The sequence below is a fragment of the Acartia tonsa genome, chromosome 8 (genome assembly GCF_053477335.1).
Source record: "Acartia tonsa isolate MP-2025a chromosome 8, ASM5347733v1, whole genome shotgun sequence".
Taxonomy (NCBI): domain Eukaryota; kingdom Metazoa; phylum Arthropoda; class Copepoda; order Calanoida; family Acartiidae; genus Acartia; species Acartia tonsa.
This window is the reverse complement of record NC_137267.1, coordinates 51,254,104-51,272,417: the sequence shown is the minus strand read 5'-3', so window position 1 is coordinate 51,272,417 and position 18,314 is coordinate 51,254,104. Positions and strand designations below refer to the sequence as shown.

Sequence of the window (18,314 nt, the reverse complement as noted above, 5' to 3'; positions counted from 1 at the left end):
TACATTTCCTCCATAGCTTTTCGGACGGACAAACATACAGAGACAATGTAAATAATAGAAAAGCATCACTGTTAAAAATACCTTGAACTGGAGGAATGTCCATTATTTTGAGAGTTAGTCTGCGCAGGTTGCTGTTGTAGTTGTTGTTGTTGTTCAGGTGGTGAGCCTTCAAATATTTCTTCTTCACTCTCTTCATCAGCTGATCTACAAAAAAGAATAATCAGCTGATATACAAAGAGAATTATCAGCTGATCCACATACAGAATAATAATAGACAATATAGACAGCTTTCTTTGGATAGCAAAATAAAAAATTGAGAACCAGTTTTGTAAGCCCTGAAGTGACGAATAATAAAACGGGTTTTAATTTTATTATTTTATTTTAATATTCCTGAACATTTTCTGTAATACGTTGCTATCCACCACCCTTGATTTGGCAAGGTTGGTGAACACCCCCATTATGCACGCCTCTGATTTTAAGTACAGCCCTGTCCTGCTAACTTTACTAAGATCTTACTGTATAACTTTACACGAAAGGGTGGGACATTAGGCTGTTTATTACAGTAGTCCCCGAAGTATTAAAACAATGTTTTCTTTATCGTTGGCTTTACAACTTTAGTGACTTTGATAAAGTCTTCATAGGTTGGTTCATTAAGTCTGGACTGGTTGGTTCACCAAGTTAAGTTTCCACCACTAATTAAAATCTACAGAAGAAGTAATTTTGTGTATCAACATTGGGGATGTAAATCAATTTATCGCCCACTGGCTTACCCCTTTATATGCCTGATAACATTAATTTAATCTATTTATGTTTTAGAATTTAAATGGTTGAAACCAAGAGCAAAGATATGATAAAACAATTTATGTAAGAAATTGAAAATGTATGTAATACAAGCTTCAACATTATATATGGAAGTTTTAGTGTAATATTTCATATATGTGTATGTGTGTATGTGTGTGTGTGAGTGTGTATGTGTGTGTATGATGTTTTATATTCAAGTGCAAATTTAATTACATTACTGCGTCATACCCCACACCATTTACATTCCTTGTCTCTCTACAATTTTAAACTTTTGCTTTAAGGAAAATATAAATCTAAATGTAATTCTTATAATAAAATGATTGTACCGAAGTTGAGTTTTCGAATTAAAAAACCCACATCCCTCAAATGCCTCTAGAGGCTTCAAAGGATTGCCCTTTAATTTTGGAGACACTTTACTTAATGTGAAGAAAACAACACAAAATCTAAAATATTAGTTAATAATCTAGCATACGTCAAACAAAATAATTACATGAAAATTGTAAAAAAAAAACTATTTACACACAACAACAACAAAAAATCTTGAAGTTTACACTATAAAGATCATGGAGGAAGAGGACATTAAGCTTTTTATTACGCTAGTTCTCAAAGTTTTATAATACCGTTTTCATATTCGTTGGCTTAACAACTTTGGAGACTTTACTTGAATCTTATTGGTTGGTTCATTAAATTTAGTGTTAAATTGTTTCATCCTCGAATTGTAATCTACAGAAGGGGTAATTTTGTGTATCATCAATTGGGAGGTAAATAAACTTATTTGCCATTGTCTTATCCCTTTAGATCCCAGATCAAGATGTTAGTTATTGTTTTAAGGCTGTATGTTTGAGCAAGTAAATTGCACCAACAAGTTTTTACAGTCAAGCTAACGAGGTGAAGTTGCTACATCTGCGTAACTTTGAGCTGGATACAAAAAAAACCAGGGATCTTAAGGGATCAGACAATCAAAGATAAAATTATGTACATCTCCAATCATGATGGACAAAAGTTTACTTTCTGTAGATTAAAATTAAATCAACCAATTAAACGTCAATTATAGTAACCAAAGTTTGGGAATATCGCCTTTCGTAACATCGCCCCATAAGGGGCGATTCGTCATTTTTTTAAAATGGCTTTTTATAGGTTAGGTTATTTTATACTGGATTAGGTGATTGCCCCACAGGTTTAGGTTATTGGCCCCGCAGGGTTAGAGCTTTCCGCAGAGGCTAGAAATAGGAGAAAAGCTACCGTGAAACATACGAAGAATCGTCCCTTAAGGTGCGATGTTACGAAAGGTACTATACCCCAAAGTTTTTGAGCAAAGATAGCATGGTTATAAAACTTTGGGTACCAGTGCATTTAACATTCCAATGTTCCCTCAATCCATGATAAAAGTTCCGTCATGAAAAAATATTCTTGTATAGAATGTGTTACTGTCCGTCTGTAAAAAAAAGATCATTTAGACCTATCTATGCTTCTTATAAATCGGAGGATAGATTTTTGGGTTAAGTAGGAGGGGGGGGGGGGGGGGGGTTCTCCCAAGAAAAAAGTTCATTTTGACTACACGTTCTTCAAATCTAATTCCCACCTCTATAAATTTAGTTTTTTCATAAGAACTGGGACCAAATTGCGAAATTACAAGTAAATGGTAAATTAGTATAAACTATTTAGGTAAAATGTAAGAATCTAGTCCCTGTGTAGTTGTGCCAACAAAATAAAAGAGAATTCTTCAACTTTTCTTGGGAAAAACAAAGTTTTCTTTTCTTCTAAAGTTCTCATATAAACAAAGGAGAAAATATAGATGTGTGAGTTTAGAAATAACATCATGAATGTGTCAGGGAAGGAGGGGATATTGGGCTGTTTATAACAATAGTTCTCAAAGTCTTTTGATAATATTTTCGTATTCGTAGCCTTAACAACCTCGGGACTTGTATTGAATTTTGATTGGTTTGTTCATTTAGTCGTGTGTCCAAACGTTTATAATCTACAGAAGGGGTAATTATGTGTATCATCATTTGGAATGTACATCGATTTATCGGCCATTGTCTAATCTATTTAGATCCATGCAAATATTAAAATTTCCACAAATAAAAGACAAATTAAATAATTTAATATCTTTACCTGCTAGATATGACAAAATATGTCTTAGTTAAAAATAATGAATACAATGTAAATATGTCATAAACAAGAAGTTTTAGTTTAGTAAATAATTGAGTTACTAATACGTTATCTCCCACGATAATAACATATTACACGGAGATATTTAGAGACATTCTGTTTTACTTATCCAATTTAGGCTTTCTAATACCCCCACATATATTAAAATTAATCCCTTCCCCTCTTTTTTTTACCCCCTGTAGTTGTTGTAGACCTGATTCTCTGAAGTTAGGATTCAGATGCACACGGAGATTGGTTGTAAGAATCTTTTGACCAATCTTAGATTGCTAAGCTTCGCGCACAGCTGATACAAGCTAACCCGCAATTCACGTGGAAGCTACTCAATTATTACATCACCCTGGCCTAGAGTTTTGGCAGGTGTTCTATATTAAGCCGCCCTAATTAATGGCAACCATATACAAAGTGGAGCATGAAGGAGGGAAAGCATGGTTGAAGCTGCTTGATTGGTAGAATCCTAACTTTCTACAAATCTCCCTACTAACAACCTTAGGGCATCTCAGGGAAGGTTGCGTGATTATAATCTGTAAAAAAAAACTTAATTTGTATTACCTTGATTAAAACAAAGCGTTTGATATTCTTTTAGCTTTTGTCAATTTGTAAGTATCAATTTTATAAAACTACATAAATCATCCACTAAATATCCAAGAATCCTCTGAACCTATAGATTTTATTTTTCATTGAAGTTTAATTTGGACCCTGGCATTGTTTTTATCTATATTTAGGGAGGGATTATCAACATAGGAAATAAAATACCCACTAAAATGTATTTTTTATCTTTATTTTTTAAAACAATTTAAGGGTAAGTAGACAAATGAAATGGATATATTATTATCTGGATGTTGCACCAAATTTTTATGTACTTTGATAAAGATGTGCTTGCAGCAGGCTAATATAACGATACCCCCTATCCACCATCTTTACCCCCATTCCCTCTTACTGGATGAACGAACTGACCAAAAAATGAAGTTCCTGTTATCAAGCTAAATTGACGACAAACTTTCCACTATATCCTATTTCCATTAGCAGACACCATTATAACTCTTAGGGAAAATAGTTAAAGGTTAGTGGCGAAGCCATAGGTATAAATATCCTTAAATGGATGTGCAAAAGAATTTGTGGTGTATAGCATTTTATTTCTACCCTCTGAAATGGCTTTTCTTTCAACCATGAAATAGGGAATTAAAGGGATTGATGAGTAAAGAAAATGCGCAACATACAGGAATGAAAGAATAAGTTTAAATGCCAAAAATAGTTAGTTTGGACTCCCCTCTAAAAAAAAAGATATTTAAGGTGAGAAGAAGGTAACAGATTTTGGTGGGCAATTTCTTTGAATATGGTTAAATTAACCAAATAAAATTGAAATAAAAAAATCATTATTGGGCTATCACGCATTTAAAATTATAAAGGGAGGAAGGAGATATTCAATTTTAACAGTTTTGCTTTTTAAAGTAAGAACAAAAATCGTTTTAAAATTCCAAGTTTACCAAAAAGTTTTTACCTTTCATCGTGAGAAAGGACAAATCTGCCAGGTTTAAAAATAGCTCTTGTCATTGGCAACAAAGATATTGCCTTCCACAGTCAGGTAAACAAATAGATTACTATGTATGGGAGTCCCGGCCCTCTCCTACTATTTATTCTATTATCCTATTATATAAAGTAGTAAGCGTTTTTTGTCTGTCCCGCAGGATCTCCCTAACCGCTGAACTGATATTGTTCTCCTTTACAGTGAAGCTTCTTATAGGTCATGGGAAGGTTTTAAAATATTTTTTGGGAGGGTGTCCTCACCCCCCTCCCACCAAAAAAATATTTTTTGCTCTTTTTAAACTCAAATTTAAAATGGGACTTTTCCCCCTCCAACCTCAAGTACCCCTAGAGGCTTCTAGGGGGATCTTGGACAAAGTAGCTTCGGACAAAGTAGCTTCGGACAAAGTAGCTTCGGACAAAGTAGCTTCAGGACAAAGTAGCTTCCGGACAAAGTAGCTTCCGGACATTTACTTAAGAAAAGTAGCTTCTAATAGTAATAAAGGTCATGGCCGCAGCGCTCGGCCCCCTGGCCTGCCTAGCCGCGGGCGCTCGGCCCCCTTGCCTATAACCTAACCTAACCTAACCTATGTAAGAATGTTTAATGTACATTAACTTCTAATTTTATTAAAAGCAAACAAAACTTTAACAATTTTAACAAAAAGTGGATCGTGGATTTTACTAAAAATGGTTCGGCGATTTTTTTTATAATTTTTAATTCGTTTTAACATTTTTTTTAATTTTTACAATTTCTGTCCGCCTTTCTGTCTGTCTGTCTGTCATTTTGTCTGTCTATTTGTCTGTCTTTATATCTGTCTTTATGCCTTTTTCTATGTCTCTCTTTCTGTGTAGACATTTCTTAAGTAAAACGTCCTAAAATTTTTCAAAAGTTATTAAATAAAAAAATCTTCCAAATTTAAGGATAAAATCCACCACTGCTGTTAAAAAAGTTGAACAATAAAATCCAATATGGCAATAAAACACACAGGGACGAAATTCAAAACCGAAATTTCTTTCTTGAATAACTTTGTCTACAGGGTGAAATTTAAAAATCCGTCCGACAGTTGTCCCAAAGTCTGTGTTGGCTACCCAACGGCATGGTTTCGAACCCGATACAACCTTGCATTAAAAATATCGACCCTTACCTCACACTTAATAAATGTGATATCACTTGAAAAGTTTTTAGGGGGTTTTACTTAAAAGATGTCGCATTAGGAGGTTTGTCGTTTAGGAGGTTTTTTCTATTTTTCTAAGGAAGCTACTTTTCTTAAGTAAATGTCCGGAAGCTACTTTGTCCGGAAGCTACTTTGTCCTGAAGCTACTTTGTCCGAAGCTACTTTGTCCGAAGCTACTTTGTCTGAAGCTACTTTGTCCAAGATCCTTCTAGGGGCATAGCCGCTAGTATCCTATAAAGTAGTTTTTTGTCTGTACGATGGATCTTACTGAACCGATATGGTTCTCCTCTACAGCGAAGTTTCTTATAGGTCCAGGGAATGAATATCACTATTTGGGAGAATGGTATCTTCACCCTCCCACCCTTGGAAAATGAACCCCTACCCCCCAAAAATAACAACAACAAAAAACATTTCCTTTTCCTTTTTAAAAACTAAAATTGAAAGTTAATTGTCAACATTCCCCACCCCCTATATTTGCAAAAATTCTCAATATTTTTTCTGTATTACATATAAATTAGTTTACCTTATTCAAAGTAATCCATTTACAACTCTAACTGTTTCATGTATTGTGTATAAATAACAAGGATGATATTACAAAAGAAAATAAATGTAATTCAAATGAATTAGCCTGAAACTATTCGAACAGTTTAAATTATTTAATGAAAAATTTAGTTAGTTTAGGTTATCTTGACGTATTTGTTGTCAATAAAAAAATATAAAATTCAAATAATTTGTTTGATCAAAAAATTGTATTCAAATGAAAACCTTCAACGTAAAACATTGAACCGGAATTTATAAAAATCTTACGTAACCTAACCTAAAAAATTACATTTATTTTCATAAATTAAATTAAGGGAATGTTGTTATATAATACAATTGCGGCTTCGCAAAATTTAAAAAATAACTTTGTTTTTTTTTATGGGGGGGAGGCTTTTTTTCTAAGGGCGATTTTTCTTGGAAGGGTGGTAGTACCCTCGACCAAATAGTTATAAACCTTCCTATGAGAAAATTTACTGTGAATGAGAACCATATCAGTTCAGCGTTTAGCAAGACCCCTTTGGTACAAAAAGACACACTTAGAGACACATATTCTGTTACTTTTATATAGAGATATCTACCATATACACTACATATAGAATCTTGAAACCTGCGTCTTTTCAAACTTTTTACCACAGACACAGTGCAAATGAAGGTGCTTTGACTTTTGTGTCAGAACCTAAATTGGGACATAGTGCATTTCATTACCCTAGGTTAGGTAACTTCATTTCACTTTTCAATAAAATCTAAAATGCAGCGGTTTTTCAGAAATTTAAATTTGAAAATTTCAAGTTCAATTTTCACCCACCAGGAGTTACCGCATAATCATGACAAGAAAAGCAAAGATTGTTTATTTAAAATTTTGAACAACTTTGGTTTTATAAAGTTCTTCATAAAACCACTCCTGAAGTGAGTTAACCCATTAGTGCCGAACCGGGCACTAAAACCCGGTTCCGAAAAATGGAAAAAAAACCGGTTTCCGGCTTCATAATTGCATCATTCTCAGAATGAATCTCCCCTCTACTACCCTGACTTTCATTTCCCCCTGGAGCAGGCAGTTTAGCTTACTTACGTTTGCTGGTATAGCTCAACAAAATTTGAAAATCATGAAAATTCAAAATACCCCTTCTAACTTTTTTGTTTTTATAGTAAAGTCGCTGATTTTTTTTGTGAAATCTAATGTTTATTGACAAGTACATCTATTTGTGAATTCGTTTTATTCAAATTATAATTTTTTATATGATTTTTTTATCGTTTTTTTACGCCCTATTATGACCCGGTTCGGCTTGGCCATAAATACCCGAAAATTTTAAAACCCGGCTCGGTTTCGGTTTTTATTACCCGGTTTTAACTTTTCAACCAATAAAATAACAGTTTACGTCATTAGTAAGGGTTTGAGCCACCCTAATAACCCTAGTAATCTCTATAGGTGTCACCCAATAGTTTTATGCTCGTTTTCTGATATGTAACACCTAAATTTTATATGTTCTTTTTTTGTAGTGTGTGTCTTTTAAAACTTCGAGCAACGGTTTTTTTTACCCGAAAACGGCGGCACCTATAGCCGAAACACTAAATTTGAAATAAATCGCTTCGTATTATACTTGTAGCTCTTTAGATTACATGAGGTTGTGTAGTTTTCAATTACGGATCGTATCAAAGTTCTAAAAAGTGTTCATCTCACTTTTGGCGTTCAAAAATTACATTTTTCGATTTTTGGTCAAAATAACCGGGTTTATACAGGTCAACCGGGTTTTAAAACTGGGGGAAAGCACCAAAAACGGGTGTTAATGCCTGGTTGGTATTTATGGCCAAGCCGAACCGGGTTTTTTTGCAACTTTCCTGTGCACGCCACTAGAGCAAAACAAAAAAATACGAATTCCGTTATGACCATTATAAAGCTTCCCTGAAACTTACAGCTCGATCGGCCCATAAAAGTGGCGCTCGGCACTAATGGGTTAATTGGCTATTTTTATCAATTGCTTTGCTAAGGTCACGGAAATTCAGCCTGAAATAAATCATATATAGAGAGGTTTTATGAGTGACTTTATAAAAGCAAAATTGTTCAAAATTTTTAATAAATAATCTTTGCCTTTCTTGTCATAATTATGTGGTAACTCCTAGTGGGTGAAAATTGAACTTGAAATTTTTAAATCTAATTTTCTCAAAAACCGCTGCATTTTAGATTTTATTGAAAAGTGAAATGAATTAGTTACCTAACCTAGGGTAATGAAATGCACTATGTCCCAATATAGGTTCTGACACTAAAGTCAAAGCACCTTCGAAGGCACTGTGTAAAGTTAGAAAGAGACATTGCAAAAAATCACATGATATCAAATAAAATAAAAATTGATTTCATTAATTTACAAATAAGGAGGAGTGGGGAGAATATAATTATTTACAGATTTTTGTTTTTTTTGTTCAAAGATTTTTAAATCTCAAAACATTTATAAAACATTTTAAAAACTTTGATAACCTAATCCAGATGAAAATCGTTTCTCTAGTTTTTTTTTTTTTTTTTAAATAGACTATTAAACACATAATATCACAATGGCTGTTTATTTGTGAATGCTGAACAATTATTTTCATTGCTTTGATAGGTCTATTCGCTCTATAACACAAATTACTTACTTGAGAAACCCATCCCCTTTATTAATAATATAAATACGAGGGTGGGGGGGGGGGCTCACTTTATGTCATGTTTGGTTTTGTTATATTTTGTACTAGTCAGCCGGAAAAGGTTAAGGCACCGCAGGTATAGGCCCCTTAGAGTAGAACCAATTGTGTAAAAGCGCCAATACATTACTGTTTTTCTTTTTAAAGGGTTAGAGCAGGACTCGGCAGCCTCGCGTCAGTCGTGTGAAAGCCTTAGTAAATTCGACATATTATAAATTTAAAATTAAGCTGGATGTCTAAACCTGTTCCTAAACCAACAATCCACATTTTCGAAATTTACTTTTTTGCACAAAAGCGTGTTTAAATTTGAGGCTTTTGTGCAACCGAGGCGCGGATGCCGAGCCCTGGATTAATATTTTTCAAATATATTTTGCTCCTATCAATTCTTAAAAGTTTGAAGTCGTGTATTTTTTCCAAGAATTTGAAATGTAAACATTCTAAAAATATTTTCATTTGATCTATTGTTTATTTCAAACTCATTCATCCTCAAACACAAACAAACAAGGATGACAACATCCTTAAAAGCGAAGCTTTGAAAATGTAGAAAAAACAAACATTATCACTTGTAGAGTGTCAGAAATAAAAAATCAGAATATAAATGTATAAAAGTTGAACGAAACAAAATTGTAATTAAATCTGTTGAAAAACTACTTAAATACAGGATATTAAGGGCCTACTTGCATTTTTAGGACTTGATTCTAGAGATGTTTTGCTTACAACATTGTACCTTATTGTAATTGAAATCAGTATATACAAAAAATCAGATTAATCGGATAATTATTTCTAAGATACAAAAATTTGTTGTCAAATAAGTAAAAAATCATTCTGGTAACTATTATTGCGCTATTAATTGTTATAAGAATCATAATGCAAATTTTGAATTCGATAGGACAATTCTAACATGCCTAAATTAACGAAAAGAGCTAACCGTTACGGACTAACGGATAGACCGACCCTAATTATAAAAAAGCTTGGCTTTTAAAAAGTTTTTAGATAAATGGAATCCCAAAGTTTTCTATTTTTCCAAAAAAAAGTTTGAAAAGAAAATCAATCAGCTGAATTGAAAAATATTGACGACCCATGGATTAAATAAGTTTAATGTTTGTGAAAGATAAATTTAGTTTCCTAAAGTTTGTCCAATCTATCTATGAAGTTTGATGGAGAAAAATAGCTAGGCAAGTTTCAGACAATCCTAAATTTAAAAGCTTTAAACAATTTCTTAACAATCTATAATACAAAGTAGAATGATGTCTGTCCGTCTGCCTGTCTGTCTGTCTGTCTGTCTGTCTGTCCGTCCGTCCGTCAGTCCGTCCGTCCGTCTGAAGCTTAAGATCTTGGTAACCACTGAACCGATTGGATTCTACTCTTCAGGGTATATGCCTATTGGTCCTGTGGGGGTCTTAAGCTATTTTCTTGGGGGGTGGGACACCCCCAACCCCCCAAAAATCAAAAAATCCCCCCCCCCATTTTTGTTTTGAATTTGATACTGTTCCAGTCCAGGGCAGTTCCAATTTTTTTTCCCCGAAAATTTTGAAATTGATACTGGGGCAGCTCCAATTTTTTTTAATTACCTCTTGGGGCAAAGCCCCTAGAGGCTAGGGGCGAAACCGCTAGTCTAAATATAAACCGAAACTTTTAAATTACATAGTTAGGGTGGCTTATGACTAAATTAGCAATAGGAGGTAACTCAGTTTCATGGATCTAAAGGGATAAGAGTAAGACAATGGCCGATAAATTGATGTACATACCCAATGATGATACACAAAATTGCCCCTTCTGCAGATTACAATAAGTGGTTGAAACATTTGGACACACAACTTAATGAAACAACCAATCAAAAATCAATAAAAGTCCCCTAGTTGTTTAAATAAAATAACGTTATTATAAAACTTTGGGGACTCGTGTAATAAGCATCCCATATCCTCCTCCCTGACTAGGTTTATTTTCGTTAAAATCTTAGAAATATATCATTATTGAAATCAATCAATTTATTAACATTAACAATATATTTTGAATAAAACCTTGTGCAAAATATCAATTTTATGTACAGGGATTGGGATTTGGAAGAAAAAAAAATTGTCACCCCCTAATATTATAATCTAAATTAGCCCTTGCGTAAATTTTTGGTTGAAAAGTTTGGATACCTTACTTTTTAACTCCCAATCATCATTAAACCTTGTCTTCCACGGGCTTTTATGCTTATTAATGGTTTCACATATGATTATAAACTTTTAGGGGAAGTTTCATACGAAATATACAAGTTTTGTTTATGTTCCTAAGTCTAACATTTATCTTACTTTGTGAGAGAGTAGTTCTTCCAATTTAACTTTCTCCTCAAGCTGTAACTCTCTTCTATCCAGTCCTAAACAATATAACAAGGATGGCAATACCCATAAGTAAAGAAGCACAACAAAATCATGGATAGACAAACAGACAGAATAAGTTATTTATTGTTCCTTTGCAATAAAAAGAGAGAAAATAAAAATAAATCATTACATTATCTATAATACAAAGTATAACGATGTCTACTGTCTGTCTGAAGCTTAAGATCTTAGTAACCGCTGAACCGATTGGATTCTACTCTTCAGGAATGTTCCTTCTGGTCCTGTGGTGGTTTAAGGCTATTTTCTTATAAGTGAGGTGGGGGAACCCCTACCGTACTCTTGGAGGAAAGTCCCCGTGAAATATACCACCCCCCTCAAAAAAAAGTTTTTTTTTACAAATTACGAACGATCCTAAATAGGAGGGGGAATTCCCAATACCACTTAGGGCGAAGCTCCTAGAGGCTAGGAGCGAAGCACAACGTTTTCAATCAACAGAACGATTCTCTACTATCAGTGCTTTCAGTTATGAAAATAACAACATTAGCTAAGTTTTCAAAATCCGGATTCGAACCCGTAGACAAAACATTGGTGGCAAGACATGAAATAATTTATTTCCTCTACACTTGCCTAGATGACAGTTTCAAGGACAATAAACATTTCAAAATCACAATATATTAGCAGGACACACGAGCATAATTATTACTGTTACATTATGACATGAAATAATTATACGAAGAGCCGTTAGCTAGCATCATTCTTCAAGCCCAATGCCATGTAAGTTTTCATTATTGATGCGATACAGCAAATTTTTGGAAATTATTAAATAGCAAATGTAGGCACGTTTGGGACATCAAAGCAAACATGGACAAACTTTTCCGCGAGTAGAGAAGTAAAATCTAATAAGCAAAGCGTGTGTTTGTGTGTGTAGTCATAGTTTCTTAGTGTTTGGACCTAAGTAGTCATGGAGTAGGACGAGACACTTTTGTATGCTAGCAACAGAGCCAGCTCAAGGTCCATGCTCAAGTACAATTACTTGACCCGCTGTCTCAAGGGACCTACTCTTTATTACCTTACCCTCGCCGAGTATGGCAGGTGTTCCAAATTAAGTCACCATAATGAATGACGCTCTCCGCAGAGGGGCTTGAGTAAGGGTTGCACTGATATTATGTACTTGTCTATTGGGTATCTAAACTACTCAATTATCATCCTTCTTACACAACCAAGGGGAAGTTGCGTGAATGAATTGCGACTGAGAAATTCGAGTTGCCACATGGGGACTTGAACTTGAACTCTCACCACCGTAACTCAGTGCGTTACCACTGAGCTACTACGCCCTTACTCTAATTAGCAATAACTTTTCAGTTAAAAATCTGTAGGTATGTAGTTTAAGATCTTCCTGGCCTGATATATTTATGCTTCTGGAGAAGGTCTATAACTATTTTAGGTGAGGGTACCTCCACCCTCCCAAGAGAAGTCGTCCCAAGGACAAAGTTAAAGCGGCAATATATCTACTATTCCCTTCAGGATTGCAACAAAACAAAAACTGGAAATTTTTTTTGGTGTTTTACACTGACATAATTGTAAGAAAGAAAACAAATTATGTTTCTCTCCGCATTTTATGTCTATCAATCAACACGGAGAAATTTACAATCTTATATATCTAGCAAATTTGTTTTATCTTTATATCACTGAAGCTGATCTATACATGAGTAAGTCTTTCCTGCCATTTAAGGATATTTAAAAAGTTTCTAAAAATTATCGCTTAAAAATTTGTCTAAATTTTCAAAATATTTTAGTACCTAGCGAAACTACTCTTAAATTTCCACCTAACTTAATGCTAGGTAAGGAGAAAATGTGATTTTATCGGCTACTGTGTAAGATAGACTGCAATTTTTTTTAAAGATTCTCGGTCACGCTTTTCATAAATAACTTCGGGTATAGTCCTTTCCACGACATCCCTCCATAAGGAGCGATTCTTCGTATTTTTAAAATGGCTTTTTATAGGTTAGGTTAGGTTATATTGTGTTAGGTGATTGCCCCCAGAGGGTTAGGTAATTGGCCCCGAAGGGTTAGAGCCCCCCGCAGGGGCTAGAAATAGGAGAAAAGCTACTGTGAAAAATACAAAGAATCGCTCCTTATGGAGGGATGTCGTGGAAAGGACTTACCCATAACTTCCTATGATTTATCGCATATTCCATTCCTTATACTTTATTACAGCATCTGCTCTATATCTTACTTTGTCCGTTCATAGTATTATGTGCATCACTAGGTACTTATGGATGTTGTCATACTTGTTTAACTAAATAAAGTTTATTGTTTATTTTAAACTAAAATGTTGCTTGCTTGTTTTTGCTACTCTACTCATGAAAGATAATTTTTTTTTTTAATTTTAAACGAAAAACATTAGACATGTTTTATTTAAAACAAACCCCAGAAAGAATCAAAATAGTTACTAACCTTGCATATAAATAAATAGAAATATCACAAAAAGCTGTACAAGATTAAACTATAGAATGTCTGTGCAAAAGAGAAACCTTTACCTTTGTGACAATCTTTCCTTTTCCCTTGACTTGATTATATTTTGGTGTATTAGCAAATGCACAAATCAGATGGCTACAACTCCTAAAAAATATGTAGATTAATGCTTAAAATAGTTAGGTCCTTAAGTAACCGATTAATATACAGTGGATTAGAACCGGTTCTTAGCCATACTAAAAATTATGTATAGCATCGAATTACAGAAATTTTATTCGTATATTAAAATAAACTATATAAAAGGGGGGGGGGGGGGGGTTAATGCAACCATCTCGTAATCCGTGAGCAAATAGCACTTAGAATACGAATTTCCATCTGAAATTTTGCATGAGTAATCCTTGGTAGGTCTATTTTCCCTAAATCGAACAAAAAGTTGGAAAAGTAACGGCTAACGGCTGGCGGCTTAGCTGTTTTGTCATTTTTAGGATATCTATAGTACAAATTAGTTACGAAACCTATCTCCACATAATACTTGTTTCCATTCCAAAACTCTATTAAACGGTTCTAGACGGTAGCTGTTGGTACTAGAAGTTTCAAAAATGGTTATTGATATCATTTAACATGAATTAAACCAAAAATATGTTTTAAAAATTTGATTCCTACGTAATTGATGATGGATTTACTCTTAAAATAGGCAAAAAACGGCTAAACGGCTGAGCCGCCAGCCATTACTTTTCCAACTTTTTGTTGGATTTGGGGAAAATAGATCTATCAAGGATTACTCATGCAAAAGTTTAGATCGAAATTCGAATTCTAAGTGCCATTTGCTCACTGATTACGAGATGGTTGCATTAACCCCCCCCCCCTTAATACTATTCTATTTGCATGTGGCTTGCAATGAAGCTTTATATTTATAGCTAGATGTACCTAATTCTTTTATTCTGAAAAAAATATTTTAATATATTTTAAACAAAATTAATTTTGACATGATGAAGACAGAAATTGGGCACAAATGTCAAATTAAAAAGAAATTCATCAAGAAAATTAAATTTCTAAAACTAAATATAAACCATGTGTTACACTTTTTACATTCTAATTTTACAACAGCTGAATTTTTAATTTTAATAAAAGAATTAGCCCCAAGCCTCTAGGGAGTTTTTATTTGTAAAAAAGTCTGAAACCATCTTATGGCATAATTTATAAAGCTTCCCTAATAACGATAGCTATATTGGTCTATTCGTTATGAAGACATTTCAATTAGGTTCTAGATAAACAAGGTTTAACTCGTTCGATTGAGCGAAACTTATTTTAACCATTGATTTAGGAAGTTACGTGCTGAGTTACCCCCCCCCCCCCTCCAACTCCCCCATCCCCTCCCATTATCACCTGACATCTTGACGGCCTTTTTATCTGTCCCCTAATAACAGAACTATAGTATAGATGTATAAACAGATAACTACCTTCCTTCATTTTCCAATGACCTTATTTGTCTGCTATTAAATAATTTTTAGCTATTTGGCTGTGTTAATACACACCACACCAATGGTTGATTTTTAATGACCCAATTGAAAGGCGGCACAAGGACAGTGCGTTGGGGAGATACAATTATTTAACACTTTCCCGCTCTAGTATTTTACTCTCATCCCTAGATATTATTCAAATTTATTTCGCTTGTTGGCTATCCCTTTTTCCTAAACTAAAACAGAAAATCATTGTTTTGAATGGATGAATAGAATAACTCCCTTCTGACTAAATCTAAAGTTTGTTTCTCTGTTCTTCTGTTACTATAAGCGAAAAAAAATTTCAAAAAAAGAAGAGGTGATTGAATCCTTTTATGAAGATTCCTTGTGATCAAAAAACATCTACCCTATAAAAGTATGCCATTAAACAGTTTATTTAAAAAGTTTTGCAACAAATATACTTACAATTTTATTTAGACTCATACTAATTTATATTCTGTTTATTCAGTTTTGACCCTCTACAAGCGTTAATGTTCGTTTATCCTAACGTTACAGAGCTTCGCATTTATGGATGTTGCCATCCTTGTTGTAATATGCTTTAATGTTCTTTTAATTGTTTTTCTATGAATGCTTTGAATAAATGAGTTTAGTCTGAAGAATTTTATTTCTGTCAAGATTGAGAAAACTTATTTAATCAGAGTTCTAAGGTGTACAATCTTTTCCGCAGAAATATCATCACTGCAACAACACACACACTGAGAGAGAAGAGACAATGTACTGTTTCGAGACAATGCGCTGTTTCTTAAAGTTTTATAATAACGTATTCTAATTCGTTAGCCTAACAACTTTGGATATTTTAGTTAATATTGATTGATTGTTTGATTTTGTTGAATGTTCAAACGTTTCAACCACTAATTTTAATCTACAGAAGGGGTAATTTTGTTTTTGACATTGGGGATGTACATCAATTTATAGGCCATTGTCTTATCCCTTTAGATCCCTGGCAGTAAACTGTAATACATTAATAATCTACTAGCGGCTACGCCCCCTAGAAGCCTCTAGGGGCACTTAAGGTAGGAGGGAGAAAAGTCGACCTCATTTTAAATTTGAGTTTCAAAGGAGTAAAAAAAATATTTTTGGGGGGGTAGGGGGTGAAGACACCCTCCCCAAAAATAGTTTAAAACCTTCCCAGGACCCATAAGAAGATTCACTGTAAAGGAGAACAATATCGGTTCAGCGGTTGGCAAGATCCTTCGGGACAGAAAAAAACGCTTACTACTTTATATAATAGGAAATGCTTGTCCTAAATTCAGTAAATGTAGTTGTGTCATATAGCAAAGCTTTTAAATCATGCAGGGATCTTCGGGGATAAGACAATGGACAATAATAGTTATTTCTCGCATCGTATTATAAACGGCTTTCCGCGGATAGAGAATGTACAATTATAAGATTAAAACTAGTTTTTTTAGCCCCGAGGTGCCGAAGGCAACGGCTAAAAAAACTGGTTTTAATCTTATGATTGAACATTTTTATATTCGTAGAAAGCAGGATATAATACGATGCTAGACATAGTTTTTTTGTATGGATGAGAACCGGTTTCTATCCACCGGATTCGAATGAATACGAGAAATTAAATTACCCCTTCTGTATATAAAAATTAATGCTTTTAAGAATTTTGAACTTACCAACCTAATGCTAAGGCATAAAACATGGGTAACGAAGAGTTTTGCGGGTGTGCTAAAAAAAATGCGGTAAAGTGCCTTTTGCTGATATGATCGGATACTAAGTTTTACAACTAAACTTGATTAAATAATAATTTGCACTCAATTTTCACGCTTTTCTCAACCCAATAAGCAAACTTTATTTCAAAACTTTTTAAACAGAATTATTTATTAAAAGCGAAGCTTTTCTATAATTAGGGTCAGTCCGTCCATCCGTCACAAACGGATAGCTTTTTTCGTTAATTTAGGCATGTTTGTCCTATCGATATCAAACTTTGCATGGTGATTCCTTTAGTATATAGGTACGATTTAGAAAGCGTAGCAACTCTATAATCATAACAAGAATGTCCGTACGTCCATTTTAAATATGTTGATTTTTTAACTTTTTTAACAACAAATTTTTATGTGATCTAATCATCCGATTGATCTGATTTTTGGTATGTTGATTCGTGGAACAACAAAGTATAATGTTATAAGCAAAGCAACTCTATAATCAAGTCCTAAAAATGTAAGTATGTCCATAAACATTATCCTGTATCTAGCAGTTTTTCATCAAATTTGCTTACAATTTTGCTCCGATTCTTATACATTTATATTCTGATTATTTAGTTTTGACACTATACAAGTAATGTCCGGACTATACAAGTGTTAATGTCCGTTTGTCCTAACGTTTCAGTGCTTCGCTTTTATGGATGTTGTCATCCTTGTTGAAATTAAGAATATAAGAGTAAATATTGGATAGTAAAAGAAAAGTTAAAATCACTACAATTCCTTCAAGTGCACCTGTATATTCATAGCCATGATCTTAGGGTATGGGACAATGTTCGATAATTTATGACAAAAAATCTCTCTTGTGGAAAGGTTTAAACACTCTTACTTTGTGCAACAACCCAAACAAGATTTATTAATTCAATGATTATCTTTTAAATTAATTCTCCATTCACTCCCGAATTTTTGTTCTATAAAGGATAGAAGCAGGATTTCCGCTATTTCTATGCGTTGAACGATTTCTTTTACCCCATGCACTTACATTATTTTCTTCTACCTTTTTAATACAAGTTTGTAAACCAAAGCCAAGTAAATATTTTTCTTTAGGCGCCATGTAAATGGATGTAGAATATATGTGGAATGTGGATATTATGACAAGGTTTTTTTTGTCAATTTAGCTTGCTAATATTGAGATCACTAATTGGTCAGTTTGTTCATATTGTAGGAGAAGAGGGGATGGGGTAATGGGAGTGAAAAAGCGAAATTATTAATTTAGCCCGCTGCGTATTTCACTTTATTAGAGAACATGAAAATCTGGTGTAGGATCCAAGTAATAATATTCCCATTACCATTTCATGTCCCTATAGTCCCTTATTAAAAGCGAAGCTTTTCTATAATAAGGGTCGGTCCGTCAGTACGTCCGTCCGTAACGGATAGCTTTTTAATTAATTTAGGCATGTTAGAATT

General features: G+C 33.7%; 1 protein-coding gene across 4 annotated transcripts in view; it reads right to left on the bottom strand.

The window, feature by feature from the left end:
* XRCC1 (DNA repair protein XRCC1) overlaps positions 1 to 18,314 on the bottom strand; it is a 163,406-nt gene that overhangs the window by 120,323 nt on the left and 24,769 nt on the right. For all 4 annotated transcript variants that reach the window (XM_080170861.1, XM_080170860.1, XM_080170863.1 and 1 more), the window contains exons 15-17: positions 13,744 to 13,825; positions 11,177 to 11,241; positions 82 to 204 (exon numbers count right to left, since the gene is read on the bottom strand). In XM_080170861.1, the coding sequence (XP_080026987.1) occupies positions 82 to 204; positions 11,177 to 11,241; positions 13,744 to 13,825 (270 nt within the window). The remainder of the gene's footprint in view (positions 1 to 81; positions 205 to 11,176; positions 11,242 to 13,743; positions 13,826 to 18,314) is intronic.